This window comes from Phalangium opilio, unplaced genomic scaffold (genome assembly GCF_054372755.1).
Source record: "Phalangium opilio isolate 3A_F unplaced genomic scaffold, DU_Popi_V2 ptg000054l_1, whole genome shotgun sequence".
In the NCBI taxonomy this organism is placed as follows: domain Eukaryota; kingdom Metazoa; phylum Arthropoda; class Arachnida; order Opiliones; family Phalangiidae; genus Phalangium; species Phalangium opilio.
Genome location: NW_028324173.1, coordinates 2545110 through 2569438, shown reverse-complemented (window position 1 = coordinate 2569438; position 24329 = coordinate 2545110). Strand labels below are relative to the sequence as shown.

The following is a 24329-nucleotide window of genomic DNA, read 5'->3' as shown; positions in this document are numbered from 1 at the left end:
TTATGACTTTTTACGCTACATCTGAGACCCCACAACACCTCGCTCGGGTGGGCTCGAACCACCAACCTTTCGATTAACAGCTGAACGTGCTAACCATTGCGACACTGAAGCCCAAAAATTAAATGTTCGTCAGGTATTGTGGAAAAACTCTGACATTTTACGTTACATCTGAGACGTCACAACACCGCTCCCGGGAGGGCTCAAACCACCAGTCTTTTGAATAGCAGCTGAACGCGCTAACCATTGCTCCACGGAAGCCCAAAAATTAAATGGTCGTCAGGTATTGTGGAAAAACCTTGACTTTTTACTTCACATCTGAGACCCTAAAACACCTCTCCAGGGTGCGCTCGAACCACCAACCTATTCGTTAACAGCCAAACGCGCTAACCATTGAGCCACGGAAGCTCAGAAATTAAATGGTTGTCAGGTACTGTGGAAAAGTTATGACTTTTTACGCTACATCTGAGACCCCACAACACCTCTCCCGGGTGGGCTCGAACCACCAACCTTTCGGTTAACAGCTGAAAGCGCTAACCATTGCGCCACGGAAGCCCAAAAATTAAATGTTCGTCAGGTATTGTGGAAAAACTCTGACATTTTACGTTACATCTGAGACGTCACGACACCGCTCCCGGGAGGGCTCAAACCACCAGTCTTTTGAATAGCAGCTGAACGCGCTAACCATTGCGCCACGGAAGCCCAAAAATTAAATGGTCGTCAGGTATTGTGGAAAAACCTTGACTATTTACTTCACATCTGAGACGTCACAACACCGCTCCCGGATGGGCTCGAACCACCAACCTATTCGTTAACAGCCGAACGCGCTAACCATTGAGCCACGGAAGCTCAGAAATTAAATGGTTGTCAGGTATTGTGGAAAAGTTATGACTTTTTACGCTACATCTGAGACCCCACAACACCTCTCCCGGGTGTGCTTGAACCACCAACCTTTCGATTAAAAGCTGAACGTGCTAACCATTGCGCCACGGAAGCCCAAAAATTAAATGTTCGTCAGGTATTGTGGAAAAACTCTGACATTTTACGTTACATCTGAGACGTCACAACACCGCTCCCGGGAGGGTTCAAAACAACAGTCTTTTGAAAAGCAGCTGAACGCGCTAACCATTGCGCCACGGAAGCCCAAAAATTAAATGGTCGTCAGGTATTGTGGAAAAACCTTGACTTTTTACTTCACATCTGAGACGTCACAACACCGCTCCCGGATGGGCTCGAACCACCAACCTATTCGTTAACAGCCGAACGCGCTAACCATTGAGCCACGGAAGCTCAGAAATTAAATGGTTGTCAGGTATTGTGGAAAAGTTATGACTTTTTACGCTACATCTGAGACCCCACAACACCTCTCCCGGGTGTGCTTGAACCACCAACCTTTCGATTAAAAGCTGAACGTGCTAACCATTGCGCCACGGAAGCCCAAAAATTAAATGTTCGTCAGGTATTGTGGAAAAACTCTGACATTTTACGTTACATCTGAGACGTCACAACACCGCTCCCGGGAGGGTTCAAAACAACAGTCTTTTGAAAAGCAGCTGAACGCGCTAACCATTGCGCCACGGAAGCCCAAAAATTAAATGGTCGTCAGGTATTGTGGAAAAACCTTGACTTTTTACTTCACATCTGAGACGTCACAACACCGCTCCCGGATGGGCTCGAACCACCAACCTATTCGTTAACAGCCGAACGTGCTAACCATTGAGCCACGGAAGCTCAGAAATTAAATGGTTGTCAGGTATTGTGGAAAAGTTATGACTTTTTACGCTACATCTGAGACCCCACAACACCTCGCTCGGGTGGGCTCGAACCACCAACCTTTCGATTAACAGCTGAACGTGCTAACCATTCCGACACTGAAGCCCAAAAATTAAATGTTCGTCAGGTATTGTGGAAAAACTCTGACATTTTACGTTACATCTGAGACGTCACAACACCGCTCCCGGGAGGGCTCAAACCACCAGTCTTTTGAATAGCAGCTGAACGCGCTAACCATTGCTCCACGGAAGCCCAAAAATTAAATGGTCGTCAGGTATTGTGGAAAAACCTTGACTTTTTACTTCACATCTGAGACCCTAAAACACCTCTCCAGGGTGCGCTCGAACCACCAACCTATTCGTTAACAGCCAAACGCGCTAACCATTGCGCCACGGAAGCCCAAAAATTAAATGGTCGTCAGGTACTGTGGAAAAGTTATGACTTTTTACGCTACATCTGAGACCCCACAACACCTCTCCCGGGTGGGCTCGAACCACCAACCTTTCGGTTAACAGCTGAAAGCGCTAACCATTGCGCCACGGAAGCCCAAAAATTAAATGTTCGTCAGGTATTGTGGAAAAACTCTGACATTTTACGTTACATCTGAGACGTCACGACACCGCTCCCGGGAGGGCTCAAACCACCAGTCTTTTGAATAGCAGCTGAACGCGCTAACCATTGCTCCACGGAAGCCCAAAAATTAAATGGTCGTCAGGTATTGTGGAAAAACCTTGACTTTTTACTTCACATCTGAGACCCTAAAACACCTCTCCAGGGTGCGCTCGAACCACCAACCTATTCGTTAACAGCCAAACGCGCTAACCATTGCGCCACGGAAGCCCAAAAATTAAATGGTCGTCAGGTATTGTGGAAAAACCTTGACTTTTTACTTCACATCTGAGACGTCACAACACCGCTCCCGGGAGGGCTCAAAACACCAGTCTTTTGAATAGCAGCTGAACGCGCTAACCATTGCGCCACGGAAGCCCAAAAATTAAATGGTCGTCAGGTATTGTGGAAAAACCTTGACTTTTTACTTCACATCTGAGACGTCACAACACCGCTCCCGGATGGGCTCGAACCACCAACCTATTCGTTAACAGCCGAACGTGCTAACCATTGAGCCACGGAAGCTCAGAAATTAAATGGTTGTCAGGTATTGTGTAAAAGTTATGACTTTTTACGCTACATCTGAGACCCCACAACACCTCGCTCGGGTGGGCTCGAACCACCAACCTTTCGATTAACAGCTGAACGTGCTAACCATTGCGACACTGAAGCCCAAAAATTAAATGTTCGTCAGGTATTGTGGAAAAACTCTGACATTTTACGTTACATCTGAGACGTCACAACACCGCTCCCGGGAGGGCTCAAACCACCAGTCTTTTGAATAGCAGCTGAACGCGCTAACCATTGCTCCACGGAAGCCCAAAAATTAAATGGTCGTCAGGTATTGTGGAAAAACCTTGACTTTTTACTTCACATCTGAGACCCTAAAACACCTCTCCAGGGTGCGCTCGAACCACCAACCTATTCGTTAACAGCCAAACGCGCTAACCATTGAGCCACGGAAGCTCAGAAATTAAATGGTTGTCAGGTACTGTGGAAAAGTTATGACTTTTTACGCTACATCTGAGACCCCACAACACCTCTCCCGGGTGGGCTCGAACCACCAACCTTTCGGTTAACAGCTGAAAGCGCTAACCATTGCGCCACGGAAGCCCAAAAATTAAATGTTCGTCAGGTATTGTGGAAAAACTCTGACATTTTACGTTACATCTGAGACGTCACGACACCGCTCCCGGGAGGGCTCAAACCACCAGTCTTTTGAATAGCAGCTGAACGCGCTAACCATTGCGCCACGGAAGCCCAAAAATTAAATGGTCGTCAGGTATTGTGGAAAAACCTTGACTATTTACTTCACATCTGAGACGTCACAACACCGCTCCCGGATGGGCTCGAACCACCAACCTATTCGTTAACAGCCGAACGCGCTAACCATTGAGCCACGGAAGCTCAGAAATTAAATGGTTGTCAGGTATTGTGGAAAAGTTATGACTTTTTACGCTACATCTGAGACCCCACAACACCTCTCCCGGGTGTGCTTGAACCACCAACCTTTCGATTAAAAGCTGAACGTGCTAACCATTGCGCCACGGAAGCCCAAAAATTAAATGTTCGTCAGGTATTGTGGAAAAACTCTGACATTTTACGTTACATCTGAGACGTCACAACACCGCTCCCGGGAGGGTTCAAAACAACAGTCTTTTGAAAAGCAGCTGAACGCGCTAACCATTGCGCCACGGAAGCCCAAAAATTAAATGGTCGTCAGGTATTGTGGAAAAACCTTGACTTTTTACTTCACATCTGAGACGTCACAACACCGCTCCCGGATGGGCTCGAACCACCAACCTATTCGTTAACAGCCGAACGCGCTAACCATTGAGCCACGGAAGCTCAGAAATTAAATGGTTGTCAGGTATTGTGGAAAAGTTATGACTTTTTACGCTACATCTGAGACCCCACAACACCTCTCCCGGGTGGGTTCGAACCACCAACCTTTCGATTAACAGCTGAACGTGCTAACCATTGCGCCACTGAAGCCCAAAAATTAAATGTTCGTCAGGTATTGTGGAAAAACTCTGACATTTTACGTTACATCTGAGACGTCACAACACCGCTCCCGGGAGGGTTCAAAACACCAGTCTTTTGAAAACCAGCTGAACGCGCTAACCATTGCGCCACGGAAGCCCAAAAATTAAATGGTCGTCAGGTATTGTGGAAAAACCTTGACTTTTTACTTCACATCTGAGACGTCACAACAACGCTCCCGGGAGGGCTCAAAACACCAGTCTTTTGAATAGCAGCTGAACGCGCTAACCATTGCGCCACGGAAGCCCAAAAATTAAATGGTCGTCAGGTATTGTGGAAAAACTCTGACATTTTACGTTACATCTAAGACGTCACAACACCGCTCCCGGGAGGGTTCAAAACACCAGTCTTTTGAAAAGCAGCTGAACGCGCTAACCATTGCGCCACGGAAGCCCAAAAATTAAATGGTCGTCAGGTATTGTGGAAAAACCTTGACTTTTTACTTCACATCTGAGACGTCACAACACCGCTCCCGGGAGGGCTCAAAACACCAGTCTTTTGAATAGCAGCTGAACGCGCTAACCATTGCGCCACGGAAGCCCAAAAATTAAATGGTCGTCAGGTATTGTGGAAAAACCTTGACTTTTTACTTCACATCTGAGACGTCACAACACCGCTCCCGGATGGGCTCGAACCACCAACCAATTCGTTAACAACCGAACGCGCTAACCATTGAGCCACGGAAGCTCAGAAATTAAATGGTTGTCAGGTATTGTGGAAAAGTTATGACTTTTTACGCTACATCGGAGACGCCACAACACCTCTCCCGGGTGGGTTCGAACCAACAACCTTTCGATTAACAGCTGAACGTGCTAACCATTGCGCCACTGAAGCCCAAAAATTAAATGTTCGTCAGGTATTGTGGAAAAACTCTGACATTTTACGTTACATCTGAGACGTCACAACACCGCTCCCGGGAGGGTTCAAAACACCAGTCTTTTGAAAAGCAGCTGAACGCGCTAGCCATTGCGTCACGGAAGCCCAAAAATTAAATGGTCGTCAGGTATTGTTGAATCAACGTCGGCGATCGGACGAGAACCGGTGTTCTCAGCGTGATATGGCCGTTGCCGAGAGTGCTAGATAATAATTCGAATTTAAATTAAGTGAGACAAATTAACCTTCATCTTTTTCAAACAATAACAAAAAGAAAATATGTTTGCTTTTTTCATATCTATTGGAATTTAAAAGAGGAAAAAAAAGTGAAAAAGCTAACGGCACGCAGTGTTCCTAAGTGGTCGCCCTCCCAAGTACTGACTGCGCTCGACGCTGCTTAACTTCGGTTATCGGACGAGAACCGGTGTATTCAGCGTGATATGGCCGTTGCCGAGTGTGCTAGTTAATAATTTTAATTTAATTAACCTTCATCTTTATAAAACAATAACAAAAAGAAGATATGTTTGCTTTTTTCATATCTGGTGGAATTTAAAAGAGGAAACAAAAGTGAAAAAACAAACGGCACGCAGTATTCCCAAGTACTGTATGCGCTCGACGCTGCTTAACTTCGGTGATCGGACGTGAACAGGTGTTTTCAGCGTGATATGGCCGTTGCCGAGAGTGCTAGTTAATAATTCGAGTTTAAATTAAGTGAGACAAATTAACCTTTATCATTTTAAAACAATAACAAAAAGAAAACATGTTTGCTTTTTTCATATCTATTAAAATTTAAAAGAGGAAAAAAAAGTGAAAAAGCCAACGGCACGCAGTGTTCCTAAGTGGTCTCCCTCCCTAGTAGTGACTGCGCTAGACGCTGCTTAACTTCGGTTATCGAACGAGAACCGGTGTATTCAGCGTGATATGGCCGTTGCCGAGAGTGCTAGTTAATAATTTGAATTTAATTAACTTTCATCTTTATAAAACAATAACAAAAAAGAAGATATGTTTGCTTTTTTCATATCTGGTGGAATTTGAAAGAGGAAACAAAAGTGAAAAAGCCAACGGCACGCAGTATTCCCAAGTACTGTATGCGCTCGACGCTGCTAACGTCGGCGATCGTACGAGAACCGGTGTTCTCAGCGTGATATGGCCGTTGCCGAGAGTGCTAGATAATAATTCGAATTTAAATTAAGTGAGACAAATTAACCTTCATCTTTTTAAAACAATAACAAAAAGAAAATATGTTTGCTTTTTTCATATGTATTGGAATTTAAAAGAGGAAAAAAAGTGAAAATGCTAACGCCACGCAGTGTTCCTAAGTGGTCGCCCTCCCAAGTACTGACTGCGCTCGACGCTGCTTAACTTCGGTTATCGGACGAGAACCGGTGTATTCAGCGTGATATGGCCGTTGCCGATTGTCCTAGTTAATAATTTGAATTTAATTAACCTTCATCTTTATAAAACAATAACAAAAAGAAGATATGTTTGTTTTTTTCATATCTGGTGGAATTTAAAGGAGGAAACAAAAGTGAAAAAGCCAACGGCACGCAGTATTCCCAAGTACTGTATGCGCTCGACGCTGCTTAACTTCGGTGATCGGACGTGAACCGGTGTTTTCAGCGTGATATGACCGTTGCCGAGAGTGCTAGTTAATAATTCGAATTTAAGTTAAGTGAGACAAATTAACCTTCATCATTTTAAAACTATAACAAAAAGAAAACCTGTTTGCTTTTTACATATCTATTAAAATTTAAAAGAGGAAAAAAAAGTGAAAAAGCCAACGGCACGCAGTGTTCCTAAGCGGTCTCCCTCCCAAGTAATGACTGCGTTCGACGCTGCTTAACTTCGGTTATCGGACGAGAATCGGTGTATTCAGCGTGATATGGCCGTTGCCGAGAGTGCTAGTTAATAATTTGAATTTAATTAACTTTCATCTTTATAAAACAATAACAAAAAGAAGATATGTTTGCTTTTTTCATATCTGGTGGAATTTGAAAGAGGAAACAAAAGTGAAAAAGCAAACGGCACGCAGTATTACCAAGTACTGACTGCGCTCGACGCTGCTAACGTCGGCAATCGGACGAGAACCGGTTTTCTCAGCGTGATATGGCCGTTGCCGAGAGTGCTAGATAATAATTCGAATTTAAATTAAGTGAGACAAATTAACCTTCATCTTTTTCAAACAATAACAAAAAGAAAATATGTATGCTTTTTTCATATCTATTGGAATTTAAAAGAGGAAAAAAAGTGAAAAAGCTAACGGCACGCAGTGTTCCTAAGTTGTCGCCCTCCCAAGTACTGACTGCGCTCGACGCTGCTTAACTTCGGTTATCGGACGAGAACCGGTGTTTTCAGCGTGATATGGCCGTTGCCGAGAGTGCTAGTTAATAATTTGAATTTAATTAACCTTCATCTTTATAAAACAATAACAAAAAGAAGATATGTTTGCTTTTTTCATATCTGGTGGAATTTAAAAGAGGAAACAAAAGTGAAAAAACAAACGGCACGCAGTATTCGCAAGTACTGTATGCGCTCGACGCTGCTTAACTTCGGTGATCGGACGTGAACCGGTGTTTTCAGCGTGATATGGCCGTTGCCGAGAGTGCTAGTTAATAATTCGAATTTAAATTAAGTGAGACAAATAAACCTTCATCATTTTAAAACAATAACAAAATGAAAACATGTTTGCTTTTTTCATATCTATTAAAAATTAAAAGAGGAAAAAAAAGTGAAAAAGCCAACGGCACGCAGTGTTCCTAAGTGGTCTCCCTCCCAAGTAGTGACTGCGCTCGACGCTACTTAACTTCAGTTATCGGACGTGAACCGGTGTATTCAGCGTGATATGGCCGTTGCCGAGAGTGCTAGTTAAAAATTCGAACTTAAATTAAGTGAGACAAATTAACCTTCATCTTTATAAAACAATAACAATAAGAAGATATGTTTGTTTTTTCATATCTGGTGGAATTTAAGAGGAAACAAAAATGAAAAAGCCATCGGCATGCAGTGTTCCCAAGTAGTGACTGCGCTCGACGCTGCTTAACTTCGGTTATCGTACGAGAACCGGTGTATTCAGCGTGTTATGGCCGTTGCCGATAGTGCTAGTTAATAATTTAAATTAAATTAACTTTCATCTTTATAAAACAATAACAAAAAGAAGATATGTGTGTTTTTTTCAATTCAGGTGGAATTTAAAAGAGGAAACAAAAGTGAAAAACCAACGGCACGCAGTATTCCCAAGTACTGACTGCGCTCGACGCTGCTAACGTCGGCGATCGGATGAGAACCGGTGTTCTCAGCGTGATATGGCCGTTGCCGAGAGTGCTAGTTAAAAATTCGAATTTAAATTAAGTGAGACAAATTAACCTTCATCTTTATAAAACAATAACAAAAAGAAGATATGTTTGCTTTTTTCATATCGGGTGGAATTTAAAAGAGGAAACAAAAGTGAAAAAGCCAACGGCACGCAGTATTCCCAAGTACTGACTGCGCTCGACGCTGCTAACGTCGGCGATCGGACGAGAACCGGTGTTCTCAGCGTGATATGGCCGTTGCCGAGAGTGCTAGTTAATAATTCGAATTTAAATTAAGTGAGACAAATTAACCTTCATCATTTTAAAACAATAACAAAAAGAAAACATGTTTGCTTTTTTCATATCTATTAAAATTTAAAAGAGGAAAAAAAAGTGAAAAAGCCAAAGGCGCGCAGTGTTCCTAAGTGGTCTCCCTCCCAAGTAGTGACTGCGCTCGACGCTGCTTAACTTCGGTTATCGGACGAGAACCGGTGTATTCAACGTGATATGGCCGTTGCCGAGAGTGCTAGTTAATAATTTGAATTTAATTAACCTTCATCTTTATAAAACAATAACAAAAAGAAGATAAGTTTGCTTTTTTCATATCTGGTGGAATTTAAAAGAGGAAACAAAAGTGAAAAAACAAACGGCACGCAGTATTCCCAAGTACTGTATGCGCTCGACGCTGCTTAACTTCAGTGATCGGACGTGAACCGGTGTTTTCAGCGTGATATGGCCGTTGCCGAGAGTGCTAGTTAATAATTCGAATTTAAATTAAGTGAGACAAATAAACCTTCATCATTTTAAAACAATAACAAAATGAAAACATGTTTGCTTTTTTCATACCTATTGGAATTTAAAAGAGGAAAAAAAAAGTGAAAAGGCTAACGGCACGCAGTGTTCCTAAGTGGTCGCCCTCCCAAGTACTGACTGCGCTCGACGCTGCTTAACTTCGGTGATCGGACGAGAACCGGTGTATTCAGCGTGATATGGCCGTTGCCGAGAGTGCTAGTTAATAATTTGAACTTAATTAACCTTCATCTTTATAAAAAATAACAATAAGAAGATATGTTTGTTTTTTCATATCTGGTGGAATTTAAGAGGAAACAAGTTGGGAAAACCAAAATATTACCTCTCCGAGTCAAGACGACTACTTACAAACTTATTTACCCAGATATGGAAATGTTTCTTAAGTTAAAATTTATGAAATATTAAAGCAGTATACAAAGCATAGCAAATTTACTGTAAATCAGACGACATTTTACATCCAATAATGATATACTTGTACACATTTAAATCATCCGATGGGGAAAAACGGGAAATGAAGAGATAAAACTTTGGAGGGATATTACCTTTACGTGTTTGTAAAGGCCCAATTTTCTACTCCTCAACTGTATGCCCTCTATGTTCAAAGCCATATTCACAACAGGGTTGGCATGTAAACACTATCCTCTCGTTTCACCTCAACGATTTTCTTAGTTTAACAACATGACTTAACGTTACATAACACCAAAGCTTATTTGTGGCTACACACACTGAAAGTAAATGCGTACCATAAAAAGCATGAAAACACGAAGCTATTATCCGATTACGATCAGACCTTTCACTGGTCTGGGCTGCGTTCAGCAGAGCTCACCAAAAAAGACAGCGGATTTTGGAAATGTTTACCGGTGAGCTCTGTCGTCATAGCTTTTCTCCGGTCATCGGCGTTTTATAAATGACGCTAGCGCAATAAAGCGTGCAAGGTACCAAGGCTTAACAAAAATTGTAGGATAACATATTTATAGAGATAGATAACAACTTTTATAATTAAAATTAGAAAATAACATATCTCTTAAAATTCTCGCGTGATCAACTGGTTTCACGCCAATTAAATAGCTATAGTCCCATAAAGCTATTTGTATTAATTCCTCCATGGTTTTTTCGCCAAGCTGAGAACTACGCGTCTTACGTCACGTTATCCAAAAAGCCGACTATTTTTTTTGAAGACCGCGCTAGTAGCTCAGCGCTAAGGACCGTGACGTCAAAATTCAAAAACAAAATCCCGTTATGTAGGACACTGCTAACATCGCTGGGCTCTGCTGAACGCGGCCCAGATTTCCACCATGATTATAAAATCTAAGCCTAATTATTTAAGAGTGTATTTAACTTTCGGCTCATTCTGAACCGTTAATGTCTCTGCATACAGAAACGAAAACAAAACCCTAACGTTTACTGTTTGGTTCACTAGGCCTATTGACAAACAAAAGTTCATTTGGCCAACATAACAGCGTTGAGCTTGTATTCACTGTGACTTTAGAAAGGATTATGCTATAAACAGATGTAGTATAGCTTAAGTAATATATAAACATCCATTTTAAATAATAATATTAAAAAAAATCTTTGGAATATTAAAATGAAACGGAGCTATAAAGCTACAAAAGTACTAAATGCATCAAAATTACGAAAAATATTTCCACATATTCATTTTATATTATGGAAAACGGGAATATTAAGGTTCTGAAGGATTTCTTTACACATCAAAACAAAACGAACTTCTAACGCAGCGCACTAGTGTTACAACGGACGGACACATATAGACAAACACATAGACTGCTGTTTTACCCTTTCCGTATTAATTTTGAGTTGAGAGACATGATTATCTTAAATAATAAAATAAATATAATTAATATTAAATATTTTCTTCGATAGTTGTTCGCCTTATTGAGCGTTACATCGTTTTGAAAAAGAACAATTAAACATTCTTGAGAGACTTGACTAATATTGGCGTTTGAAATGAAGCATACGCCGGTTGCTTCGCCTTCATCAAATAGGTAGTATATAAGGGTGTCGAATCGCAGCTATGGATAAGAACAGCGCAATTGCGTGAACCTTTGGTGGAAGCCCCACCATTGGGAGGACGGACGTTTCTCGTAACCCTGGCTGTTCCGATCGGAAAAAATGATATTACATAAAAAAGATACCAATTTTGTAAACCTATTTTTTATCGTTTGTTTGTTAGTGTACATTTTTAGAATTAATTTTTTGTTCGTACTATATAATTAGATAACTTAATATCAAAATTGGATTTGGTTTTGTAGTCGCCGTCCGGGCACTTCGCTTAGTTTTTACCATTAGTTAAATAAATTGTTTATGTTTAGTTAACCAAGTTCGCTTTCTTGTCGTCAGACACCACAACCGCGTCCAGGCTAATTATAACCTTTTACCGTGTCAAGTCGTCCGCGCAAGTTGTCCGGTAGGCCTATTCGACTAGTTCACGAACATTTATGGTCCGTCGAGCCGGATCGTCAGAGTCGGCTTAATTACGTGGAAAGCTGGTCGTTGGGTTGATCACCACTGCGGACGTTCACAATGCCAGTAACCGCTCTGGAGAAAGCCACTGCGGAACGGAATAAAGGCGAATTGGGTCTGAACAACATCAGCAACAGAGTTCAACACATGCCAAGACTCCTCTTAATCAACAGCAATTGGAATTTTTTCTGGAAGAAGTGGACAAGTCGTGGCAAGTCATCGATGATGCGCATGTCAAGGTGGTCTCGTTGGACGCTGAAAATGCTGGCCTGCATGAACGGAAATGGGATGACTTATTCACGTTGTATACGAATTCGAAATGCGCACTTAAATCTATGCTAGCCACTATGGTTCCAATCTCGACACGTCAGTTGTCTGTAGGGTCACATTCGGAGATCAAATTACCTAAAATCAACCTCCCAACGTTCGCGGGAGAAATACATAATTGGATATCATTCCGGGACATGTACCTCACTGCCATCCACAACAATCAAGAATTATCAGATGCCCAGAAATTTACCTATCTCAAGTCAAGTTTAACCGGAAACGCCGTAAATCTAATCAAATCACTCACCATTTCTGATGCCAATTACACCATTGCTTGGGATACGGTCACCAAGAGGTTCGAAAACAACAGAGAACTCTACTTTGCCATTATGAGACGATTCTGCTCGCTGCCCATGATACCAACCAGCAACTCAAATGCCTTACGATCGATCGTGGATGCGGCGATGGAATGTACCAGAGCTCTCGACACTCTTCCGATAGCGAATAAATGGGATGCCGTTCTGTTGTTCCTTCTAACCCAGAAGTTAGATCCGTCCTCTAAGGAGCAATGGGAACTTAGTCTCAAGAACACAGAGATACCAAAATCAAGCGATCTGCTGGAATTTATTGAACAAAGAGCGCGCTCCTTGGCGGCATCATCATCCGGTCGCAATCCTCACGTCACAAGGAACCCAGTGACCTTGCACACCAGAACTGGAGCATCGTCCTCAGATGGTAAATGTTCGTTCTGTTCCGCCAATCATTTCAATTTCCGATGCCCAAGACTGTCCGCTATGAAGGTCCACGAAAGACGATCATTAGTACAGCAATCGAACCTTTGTTTCAACTGCCTTCGGACGGGACATAGAGTGAAAGAATGTCCACTGGAAAAATACTGCAAGACCTGCGATAAAAAGCATCACTCCCTTCTTCACGTGGAAGTTGAGAAACCAGACAAAGAGTCAAGTAGTCAACCATCCAATACAAAAGAGTCCGATAGACAACAACCAAGCCAGGCGCAGAATTTTCATGTCCAGGACGCCGCCTGTGCAAGGGATGATTCCATACTAGCTACCGCTGTAATCAAAGTAAAAACTGCGCAAGAGACAGCCCTTCAAGTTCGAGCTCTATTGGATGGCGGATCGACTGTATCGTGCATCTCCGAAGCGTGCATGGCGAGACTGGGCCTCGCACGAAAGAAAGTCCAGACGGAAGTAGTAGGCCTAGGTGCGACGCAACTCGGTCGAGCTAGAGGACTTACTCAGGTTCATTTCAAACCATTCTTCGAGGACACAACGTCAGAAAGGTTTTGTGTCAACGCTTATGTATTGAAGAAAATCACATGTCAGCTACCTTTACGAAAATATGATACAAGCAATTGGCCTCATCTCAGGAAGCTGCGACTGGCGGATCCCGAGTTTAACATCCCTGGCGACATTGATGTACTGTTGGGTGCTGACGTATTTTTCAAACTCCTTTTAAATGGGAAACGAACCAAGGATGCCTTTTCTCCGGATGCGATCAATTCCAAGCTAGGATGGCTGGTTTCCGGGCCGACGAGCATTGACCAACCTAGAGTACACCTTCATCATACTCTCACACTCGAAGAAACCCTGAATCAATTTTGGGCGATTGAACAAGTGCCAAAGACACAAGTCATGACGCCGGAAGAAAAAGCTTGCGAGGAGGATTTTCTAAAGTTCCATTACCGAGATCCAGCCGGAAGATTCGTGGTACGCATACCAATGAAAGAGCCAACGATTCCTCTTGGATCTTCGCGCGAGATAGCCCTGAGAAGATTCTACCAAATTGAAAGGAAGATCGACGCACGCCCGGAGTTGAAAGCCTTATACGAAGGATTCATGGAACAGTACGAAGAGTTGGGACATATGTCGAAGATCTTGCCAGAGAACCAAAAGAAGTCTGCAAGAGTCTATATTCCTCATCACTATGTAATGAAAGATTGGAACCAAACCTGTAAATTCCGAGTGGTCTTCGATGCATCTTCTAAGACCACCTCTGGATTCTCCTTCAACGACGCGCAACTCGTGGGTCCAGTGGTCCAAGATTCGCTATATGCCATTGTCATGCGGTTCAGAATACATCGTATTGCCTTTGTCGCTGACATCATGAAAATGTACCGCCAGATACTAGTAGTCCCAGAACAACGAAATCTGCAATGCATACTGTGGCGGTCGACACCCAAGGCTCCTGTTCAAGAATTCCAATTGAACACTGTAACCTATGGAACAGCCTCGGCACCCTTCTTGGCAACTCGAGTATTGCAGGAGCTGGGCGACACGGGGTTACATGAACATCCGTTGGGAGCTGCGATTATCAAAAGGGATTTTTACATGGACGATGTAATGAGCGGAGGACAAACCGCAACACAAACCAAGATCGCTATATACCAGATTCGCTCACTGTGCGATGGTGCCGGTTTCCGACTCAGTAAATTTGCCTCAAACGACCCTGATTGTTTAACAGAAGTACCGCCTGAGTTACAAGATTCCAAGAACATACTAGCGATGGATGACGATGCTCTTGTCAAGACACTCGGACTTTACTGGGATACGAGGAAAGATCAGTTCCTGTTCAAAGTACAACCTGCGCCCTGTCAGTTACCTCTTACGAAGAGGACTCTACTTTCCGAAATATCGAAGATCTTCGATCCCATGGGTTGGCTTGCCCCCATCATTATTCGCACGAAAATCTTGATGCAGGATGTATGGAAGGAGAAAATCGATTGGGATGCCGAAACTTCCGTAGGAGTTCAAACATTATGGGCGGATTTCAAGAATTCCATTATAAACATTCAAGATCTTCGAATAGACCGATGGATGCATTCTTTACCTGAGATATCCGTTCTCGAACTTCACGGATTTTCGGATGCATCCGAGAAAGCATACGCTGGAGTGGTATATCTGAGATCGGTCGATCAAGCTGGAAATGTCCACATTTCATTACTCACAGCAAAGACAAGAGTGGCTCCGGCAAATAAAGCGATATCAATCCCGAGGATGGAGCTCTGTGGTGCATTGCTCCTTGCGGATCTCATGGAAACAGTTCAAGAGTCCTTAAATCTGAACTTCAATCAAGTTAAAGCTTGGACAGATTCGACCATCGTATTATGTTGGCTGTCCTCTTGTCCACGTCGATGGAAGACGTTTGTCGCAAACCGGGTTTCAAGAATTCAAGAGATAATTCCGGTATCACACTGGCATCATGTTCCCGGACTTGAGAATCCAGCTGATGCAGCCTCCAGAGGAGTATCAGTGCCCGAGCTACTAAACCATAAACTCTGGTGGAAGGGACCTCTATGGCTATCCAGTCGGGAGCCGTGGCCAACTCCATCCATTTCGGATTCCAAGACGAATGCCACAGCCATCGAAGAAGAAGAAAAAATCGTCATTATGACCACAAGAATAATTGTTGATAACGACATCTTTACACGGTTCTCTACGCTTCTGCGACTACGACGCATAACAGCATGGATACTTCGTTTCAAACATAATGGCCTGAACAGTTACCGGAAGAGACAAGACCCCAACTTCAAAGCCGTAATACTTTCTGGTCCCTTGACAAGCATGGAATTAGAGAACGCGTTGCTCACATTAGTAAAGATAGTCCAAGCCTAAATGTTTCCGGAAGAGATAGAGTCCTTACGCCAGAGTAATCCGTTGCCGAAGCGAAGCAAACTACTATGTCTACATCCTGTCTTGGATTCCATCGGGGTCCTCCGTGTAGGAGGAAGACTTAAACACGCAGATCTCGATACAGCCACAAAGCGTCCAATTCTGCTACCGAGACATCACAAATTTACGGAGATGGTCATTCAAGAGGCCCATACCCAAAATCTGCATGCTGGTACTCAGATGGTTCAGAGCATCCTATCATTAAAGTATTGGATCATTCGAGGAAGAGATGCAGTAAGACACCAAATTCGGAAATGTGCAGTCTGCACCAGATATCGTGCCGCCACCGCTAACCAGATGATGGGTGATCTACCAAGGGCTCGAGTTCAATACTGCCGAGCATTTGCGAGAACTGGCGTTGACTACGCAGGACCCTTTTATCTTCGTCCAATCACTCCGAGAAGCAAGACATCCTACAAGGCTTACTTATCCCTTTTTGTATGCTTCGTGACGAAGGCACTACATCTTGAAATTGTCTCATCACAAACCACCGAAGCCTTTCTGGCAGCATTGCGCCGATTCACTTCAAGACGTGGGAAGCCTAGCGATATATATAGCGACTGTGGAACGACCTTCGTTGGGGCCGCCAAGGAACTAAAGGAATTATTTCAAAGTTTATTTCAAAGTTTATTTATTTCCAATTCACGTTTACATTAGATTCGTTTTATAAGGGCCTAAGTCAACTAGCGACTTTTTAGCCCTGCTTCGCATAGATTTTTTAACAAAACAAATAATAAAATTCTAGTAATTAAAACTGATAATAAATTAATAAATAAATTAAACAAAGTTTAAATCAAAAAATCAAAAAAGTTGAGCCTATTATATTATTTCGATTAATTGAATCTTAAACAGCTAATCCAGATTGAAAAGGGTTATTATCATAAAGGGTTTATTATCTAGGAGGTCCCAATTTAAATTCTTATCAGTTTTAATAATATAAGTTCTTTTAGTTTGAATTTGAATAGTTTAATATTATCCAAATCTCGTATTTCTTGGGGAAGGGTGTTAAATAACATCGGACCCATATAAAATACGGAATTTAATTTTTTCGAGGTGTTACACTTGCTTACACTAAGTGTATCTTTAGACCTAGTATAAACGATTTTGTTAGCTCTGATCGTGAAGAAGGAATTCGTTAATAAATCTCTATATAATAATGTTAATGTTACAAAGTTTACTACTTCGCTTATTTTTAGCAGACGAGACTTTTCGAAGAGAGGTTCCGTATGAGCAAGGAAAGGAACGTTATAAATATTTCTTATGGTGCGTTTTTGGATAATTTGTATTCTCTTAATGTTATGATTAGTAGTCCAACCCCAGATGGATATCCCGTATGTAAGGGTTGAGTAGAATAAGGAGTAGTAAATTTCAAATAGTGTAGCTCTCGGGACTAAGTTTTTGCAGTGATGTATTAGTCCACAGGCTTTAGCTAGTCCCTTACATACCATGTCGACTTGAATATTCCATTTTAAGTTTTCATTTAGCCAAATCCCCAAATATTTATAATTTGTGACTCGTTTAAGAATACGACTATTAATAGTAACCTTTTCGTAAGTGTTTTTGTCGTTGCTGTTGTTGGAGAATATGATATATTCCGTTTTGTCTGTGTTGAGTTCTAGTCCATTTAGTAGCAACCAGGTGTAAATTTTAGCTAAGCCTGTATTGGTTGATTCAACAATGTCATTGACGCATTTACCCGAATATAATAATAGGGCATCATCAGCATATAGAAAAATTGAACTTGGTTCAGTAATGGAGGTCAGGTCGTTAATATACAGATTAAATAAGAGTGGAGAGATGACCGACCCTTATGGTACTCCGGCCAGCAAAGTACGGTCAGAGGATAGAGTCTTTCCCACTCTTGTATGACATTGTCTATTGAGTAGATAGCTCTCTATCCAATCTCCGGCTTTTCCGCGGACTCCGAGTCGACGCAATTTGGCTATAAGACTAATGTGGGGGACACTATCGAAGGCTTTTCTTAAGTCCAGAAATAATCCGAGGCATTTGTTCCCCGCGTCTAGTGAGTTGAGGATCTGATTGTAAGAGCTTGCGATTGCGTCTATAGTTCCTCTGTTTGCACGGAAGCCATATTGTCTATCACTCAGTAGTTTGAAATTATCACAGAAATCTTTAAGTCTATTAAAGTACGCTGATTCAGTCAAATCCACACAATGCAGCTGTCGCAGATCATCTTTCCGCACAGGGCATAACATGGCATTTTAACCCTGCCGGAGCCCCACATTTTGGCGGACTATGGGAGGCCGGCGTCAAGTCGGTAAAATACCACCTACATCGAGTCATTGGTAACACCAGACTGACCTACGAAGAGTTCTCAACCGTAGTCACACAGATAGAGGGTTGCCTAAATTCAAGACCGTTAACTCCGCTTTCATCGGATCCCACCGATCTTAATGTTCTCACTCCAGGTCACTTCCTAATTGGAGAATCTCTTCAAGCAATACCGGATCCTGACTTATCTCACCTACCTATGAACCGACTTAACCGATGGCAGCTACTCCAGAAGCTAAAGCAGGATGTCCATAAACGCTGGCTTCGGGAGAACGTAACTAGACTTCAACAACGACCCAAATGGATGAAACCGCAACGCAATATCGAAGTTGGGGACATGGTCTTGGTCAAATCAGACGTTACCTCACCCGGAAATTGGCCTTTGGCCAGAGTGATCGAAATTTTTCCGGGACAAGACGGCTATACTCGGGTCGTTACCTTACGGACCACCAAAGGTGAAATCAAACGACCCATCGTCAAGCTATGCCTTCTACCGTTCGACCATGAAGATGAGCCCTGAAAGTTTGCTACTAACGTATCAAGGCCGGGAGAATGTTCCGATCGGAAAAAATGATATTACATAAAAAAGATACCAATTTTGTAAACCTATTTTTTATCGTTTGTTTGTTAGTGTACATTTTTAGAATTAATTTTTTGTTCGTACTATATAATTAGATAACTTAATATCAAAATTGGATTTGGTTTTGTAGTCGCCGTCCGGGCACTTCGCTTAGTTTTTACCATTAGTTAAATAAATTGTTTATGTTTAGTTAACCAAGTTCGCTTTCTTGTCGTCAGACACCACAACCGCGTCCAGGCTAATTATAACCTTTTACCGTGTCAAGTCGTCCGCGCAAGTTGTCCGGTAGGCCTATTCGACTAGTTCACGAACACTGGCCGATCGCCGCGTATGTCTTAACCTTAAGGAGTAGAAGCCAGGTGTACAGACTGGTGTCCATGTGGGATGGACAAAAACAAAGGCCAGAAGATGGTGGTGTTAGAAGCCAGGTGTACAGACTGGTGTCCATGTGGGATGGACAAAAACAAAGACCAGAAGATGGTGGTGTTAGAAGCCAGGTGTACAGACTGGTGTCCATGTGGGATGGACAAAAACAAAGACCAGAAGATGGTGGTGTTAGATGCCAGGTGTACAAAATGGTGTCCATGTGGGATGGACCAAAACAAAGACCAGAAAATGATGGAGATAGAAGCCAGTAAGTACGGACTAGTGTCTATGTGGAATGGACAAAGACCACAAAATGGTGGTGTTTGAAGCCAATAAGTACAGATTGGTATTCATGTAGAATAGACAATTGACTAGTCAGATGAAGTAATAGTGGCCAGTTGATTTGTGGATAGATTCAAGTTTTGAAATTTCCGGGAACTGTGAATACGGTCCGGAAATAGCGAACACATTTGCTTCAATTCGGAAACTGCGAACACGGTCCCCTGGGGTGTAAGTCAATAACAACAGACAGACACACACACAAACACACACACACACACACAGACACGTCGAAATTAGAACCTCTCCGTGACATACGTCACTCGGAGAGGTAACAAAAGTGAAAAAGCCATCGGCATGCAGTGTTCCCAAGTACTGACTGCGCTCGACGCTGCTTAACTTCGGTTATCGGACGAGAACCGGTGTATTCAGCGTGATATGGCCGTTGCCGAGAGTGCTAGTTAATAATTTGAATTTAATTAACTTTCATCTTTATAAAACAATAACAAAAAGAAGATATGTGTGCTTTTTTCAAATCGGGTCGAATTTAAAAGAGGAAACAAAAGTGAAAAACCAACGGCACGCAGTATTCTCAAGTACTGACTGCGCTCGACGCTGCTAACGTCGGCGATCGGACGAGAACCGGTGTTCTCAGCGTGATATGGCCGTTGCCGAGAGTGCTAGTTAAAAATTCGAATTTAAATTAAGTGAGACAAATTAACCTTCATCTTTATAAAACAATAACAAAAAGAAGATATGTTTGCTTCTTTCATATCGGGTGGAATTTAAAAGAGGAAACAAAAGTGAAAAACCAACGGAACGCAGTATTCCCAAGTACTGTATGCGCTCGACGCTGCTTAGCTTCGGTGATCGGACGAAAACCGGTGTATTCAGCGTGATATGGCCGTTGCCGAGAGTGCTAGTTAATAATTCGAATTTAAATTAAGTGAGACAAATTAACCTTCATCATTTTAAAACAATAACAAAATGAAAACATGTTTGCTTTTTCATATCTATTAAAATTTAAAAGAGGAAAAAAAAGTGAAAAAGCCAACGGCACGCAGTGTTCCTAAGTGGTCTCCCTCCCAAGTAGTGACTGCGCTCGACGCTGCTTAACTTCAGTTATCGGACGAGAACCGGTGTATTCAGCGTGATATGGCCGTTGCCGAGAGTGCTAGTTAATAATTTTAATTTAATTAACTTTCATCTTTATAAAACAATAACAAAAAGAAGATATGTGTGCTTTTTTCAAGTCGGGTGGAATTTAAAAGAGGAAACAAAAGTGAAAAACCAACGGCACGCAGTATTCCCAAGTACTGACTGCGCTCGACGCTGCTAACGTCGGCGATCGGACGAGAACCGGTGTTCTCAGCGTGATATGGCCGTTGCCGAGAGTGCTAGATAATAATTCGAATTTAAATTAAGTGAGACAAATTAACCTTCATCTTTTTAAAACAATAACAAAAAGAAAATATGTTTGCTTTTTTATATCTATTGGAATTTAAAAGAGGAAAAAAAAAGTGAAAAAGCTAACGACACTTAGTGTTCCTAAGTGGTCGCCCTCCCAAGTACTGACTGCGCTCGACGCTGCTTAACTTCGGTGATCGGACGAGAACCGGTGTATTCAGCGTGATATGGCCGTTGCCGAGAGTGCTAGTTAATAATTTGAACTTAATTTACCTTCATCTTTATAAAAAATAACAATAAGAAGATATGTTTGTTTTTCATATCTGGTGGAATTTAAGAGGAAACAAAAGTGAAAAAGCCATCGGCATGCAGTGTTCCCAAGTAGTGACTGCGCTCGACGCTGCTTAACTTCGGTTATCGTACGAGAACCGGTGTATTCAGCGTGTTATGGCCGTTGCCGATAGTGCTAGTTAATAATTTAAATTAAATTAACTTTCATCTTTATAAAACAATAACAAAAAGAAGATATGTGTGCTTTTTTCAATTCGGTTGGAATTTAAAAGAGGAAACAAAAGTGAAAAACCAACGGCACGCAGTATTCCCAAGTACTGACTGCGCTCGACGCTGCTAACGTCGGCGATCGGACGAGAACCGGTGTTCTCAGCGTGATATGGCCGTTGCCGAGAGTGCTAGTTAAAAATTCGAATTTAAATTAAGTGAGACAAATTAACCTTCATCTTTATAAAACAATAACAAAAAGAAGATTTGTTTGCTTTTTTCATATCGGGTGGAATTTTAAAGAGGAAACAAAAGTGAAAAAGCCAACGGCACGCAGTATTCCCAAGTACTGACTGCGCTCGACGCTGCTAACGTCGGCGATCGGACGAGAACCGGTGTTCTCAGCGTGATATGGCCGTTGCCGAGAGTGCTAGATAATAATTCGAATTTAAATTAAGCGAGACAAATTAACCTTCATCTTTTTAAAACAATAACAAAAAGAAAATATGTTTGCTTTTTTCATATCTATTGGAATTTAAAAGAGGAAAAAAAAAGTGAAAAGGCTAACGGCACGCAGTGTTCCTAAGTGGTCGCACTCCCAAGTACTGACTGCGCTCGACGCTGCTTAACTTCGGTGATCGGACGAGAACCGGTGTATTCAGCGTGATATGGCCGTTGCCGAGAGTGCTAGTTAATAATTTGAACTTAATTAACCTTCATCTTTATAAAAAATAACAATAAGAAGATATGTTTTTTTTCATATCTGGTGGAATTTAAGAGGAAACAAAAGTGAAAAAGCCATCGGCATGCAGTGTTCCCAAGTACTGACTGCGCTCGACGCTGCTTAACTTCGGTTATCGGACGAGAACCGGTGTATTCAGCGTGATATGGCCGTTGTCGAGAATGCTAGTTAATAATTTGAATTTAATTAACTTTCATCTTTATAAAACAATAACAAAAAGAAGATATGTTTGCTTCTTTCATATCGGGTGGAATTTAAAAGAGGAAACAAAAGTGAAAAACCAACGGAACGCAGTATTCCCAAGTACTGTATGCGCTCGACGCTGCTTAACTTCGGTGATCGGACGAAAACCGGTGTATTCAGCGTGATATGGCCGTTGCCGAGAGTGCTAGTTAATAATTCGAATTTAAATTAAGTGAGACAAATTAACCTTCATCATTTTAAAACAATAACAAAATGAAAACATGTTTGCTTTTTCATATCTATTAAAATTTAAAAGAGGAAACAAAAGTGAAAAACCAACGGCACGCAGTATTCCCAAGTACTGACTGCGCTCGACGCTGCTAACGTCGGCGATCGGACGAGAACCGGTGTTCTCAGCGTGATATGGCCGTTGCCGAGAGTGCTAGTTAAAAATTCGAATTTAAATTAAGTGAGACAAATTAACCTTCATCTTTATAAAACAATAACAAAAAGAAGATTTGTTTGCTTTTTTCATATCGGGTGGAATTTTAAAGAGGAAACAAAAGTGAAAAAGCCAACGGCACGCAGTATTCCCAAGTACTGACTGCGCTCGACGCTGCTAACGTCGGCGATCGGACGAGAACCGGTGTTCTCAGCGTGATATGGCCGTTGCCGAGAGTGCTAGATAATAATTCGAATTTAAATTAAGCGAGACAAATTAACCTTCATCTTTTTAAAACAATAACAAAAAGAAAATATGTTTGCTTTTTTCATATCTATTGGAATTTAAAAGAGGAAAAAAAAGTGAAAAGGCTAACGGCACGCAGTGTTCCTAAGTGGTCGCACTCCCAAGTACTGACTGCGCTCGACGCTGCTTAACTTCGGTGATCGGACGAGAACCGGTGTATTCAGCGTGATATGGCCGTTGCCGAGAGTGCTAGTTAATAATTTGAACTTAATTAACCTTCATCTTTATAAAAAATAACAATAAGAAGATATGTTTTTTTTCATATCTGGTGGAATTTAAGAGGAAACAAAAGTGAAAAAGCCATCGGCATGCAGTGTTCCCAAGTACTGACTGCGCTCGACGCTGCTTAACTTCGGTTATCGGACGAGAACCGGTGTATTCAGCGTGATATGGCCGTTGTCGAGAATGCTAGTTAATAATTTGAATTTAATTAACTTTCATCTTTATAAAACAATAACAAAAAGAAGATATGTTTGCTTCTTTCATATCGGGTGGAATTTAAAAGAGGAAACAAAAGTGAAAAACCAACGGAACGCAGTATTCCCAAGTACTGTATGCGCTCGACGCTGCTTAACTTCGGTGATCGGACGAAAACCGGTGTATTCAGCGTGATATGGCCGTTGCCGAGAGTGCTAGTTAATAATTCGAATTTAAATTAAGTGAGACAAATTAACCTTCATCATTTTAAAACAATAACAAAATGAAAACATGTTTGCTTTTTCATATCTATTAAAATTTAAAAGAGGAAAAAAAAGTGAAAAAGCCAACGGCACGCAGTGTTCCTAAGTGGTCTCCCTCCCAAGTAGTGACTGCGCTCGACGCTGCTTAACTTCAGTTATCGGACGAGAACCGGTGTATTCAGCGTGATATGGCCGTTGCCGAGAGTGCTAGTTAATAATTTTAATTTAATTAACTTTCATCTTTATAAAACAATAACAAAAAGAAGATATGTGTGCTTTTTTCAAATCGGGTGGAATTTAAAAGAGGAAACAAAAGTGAAAAACCAACGGCACGCAGTATTCCAAAGTACTGACTGCGCTCGACGCTGCTAACGTCGGCGATCGGACGAGAACCGGTGTTCTCAGCGTGATATGGCCGTTGCCGAGAGTGCTAGATAATAATTCGAATTTAAATTAAGTGAGACAAATTAACCTTCATCTTTTTAAAACAATAACAAAAAGAAAATATGTTTGCTTTTTTATATCTATTGGAATTTAAAAGAGGAAAAAAAAAGTGAAAAAGCTAACGGCACGCAGTGTTCCTAAGTGGTCGCCCTCCCAAGTACTGACTGCGCTCGACGCTGCTTAACTTCGGTGATCGGACGAGAACCGGTGTATTCAGCGTGATATGGCCGTTGCCGAGAGTGCTAGTTAATAATTTGAACTTAATTAACCTT

The 24329-nt window shown here is 41.9% G+C and overlaps 2 protein-coding genes, 2 non-coding genes and 13 pseudogenes across 4 annotated transcripts; 2 read left to right on the top strand and 15 right to left on the bottom strand.

The window, feature by feature from the left end:
- Positions 1–5628: 5628 nt before the first annotated feature.
- LOC149670389 (5S ribosomal RNA) lies at positions 5629–5747 on the bottom strand (annotated as a pseudogene).
- A 362-nt stretch (positions 5748–6109) lies between these two features.
- LOC149670388 (5S ribosomal RNA) lies at positions 6110–6228 on the bottom strand (annotated as a pseudogene).
- Positions 6229–6589: 361 nt separating this feature from the next.
- LOC149670387 (5S ribosomal RNA) lies at positions 6590–6708 on the bottom strand (annotated as a pseudogene).
- Positions 6709–6830: 122 nt separating this feature from the next.
- LOC149670386 (5S ribosomal RNA) lies at positions 6831–6933 on the bottom strand (annotated as a pseudogene).
- A 137-nt stretch (positions 6934–7070) lies between these two features.
- LOC149670385 (5S ribosomal RNA) lies at positions 7071–7189 on the bottom strand (annotated as a pseudogene).
- A 360-nt stretch (positions 7190–7549) lies between these two features.
- LOC149670384 (5S ribosomal RNA) lies at positions 7550–7668 on the bottom strand (annotated as a pseudogene).
- Positions 7669–8030: 362 nt separating this feature from the next.
- Positions 8031–8149, bottom strand: LOC149670383 (5S ribosomal RNA; annotated as a pseudogene).
- An 836-nt stretch (positions 8150–8985) lies between these two features.
- LOC149670382 (5S ribosomal RNA) lies at positions 8986–9104 on the bottom strand (annotated as a pseudogene).
- Positions 9105–9467: 363 nt separating this feature from the next.
- LOC149670381 (5S ribosomal RNA) lies at positions 9468–9586 on the bottom strand. Its single transcript, XR_016367227.1, has one exon. It is a non-coding gene; the product is annotated as a 5S ribosomal RNA (ribosomal RNA).
- Positions 9587–11936: 2350 nt separating this feature from the next.
- LOC149670380 (uncharacterized) lies at positions 11937–15781 on the top strand. Its single transcript, XM_089840444.1, has 2 exons — positions 11937–11942; positions 12008–15781. The coding sequence occupies exons 1-2, from the start codon at positions 11937–11939 to the stop codon at positions 15779–15781; spliced, it is 3780 nt and encodes a 1259-aa protein (XP_089696570.1).
- On the top strand, positions 15782–18650 carry LOC149670379 (uncharacterized). Its single transcript, XM_089840443.1, has 4 exons — positions 15782–16072; positions 17035–17101; positions 17490–17668; positions 18000–18650. The coding sequence occupies exons 1-4, from the start codon at positions 15782–15784 to the stop codon at positions 18648–18650; spliced, it is 1188 nt and encodes a 395-aa protein (XP_089696569.1).
- A 1753-nt stretch (positions 18651–20403) lies between these two features.
- On the bottom strand, positions 20404–20522 carry LOC149670378 (5S ribosomal RNA; annotated as a pseudogene).
- A 360-nt stretch (positions 20523–20882) lies between these two features.
- Positions 20883–21001, bottom strand: LOC149670377 (5S ribosomal RNA; annotated as a pseudogene).
- Positions 21002–21821: 820 nt separating this feature from the next.
- LOC149670376 (5S ribosomal RNA) lies at positions 21822–21940 on the bottom strand (annotated as a pseudogene).
- A 1056-nt stretch (positions 21941–22996) lies between these two features.
- On the bottom strand, positions 22997–23115 carry LOC149670375 (5S ribosomal RNA; annotated as a pseudogene).
- Positions 23116–23694: 579 nt separating this feature from the next.
- Positions 23695–23813, bottom strand: LOC149670374 (5S ribosomal RNA; annotated as a pseudogene).
- A 360-nt stretch (positions 23814–24173) lies between these two features.
- Positions 24174–24292, bottom strand: LOC149670373 (5S ribosomal RNA). The gene has a single exon (XR_016367250.1). It is a non-coding gene; the product is annotated as a 5S ribosomal RNA (ribosomal RNA).
- Positions 24293–24329: the final 37 nt, after the last annotated feature.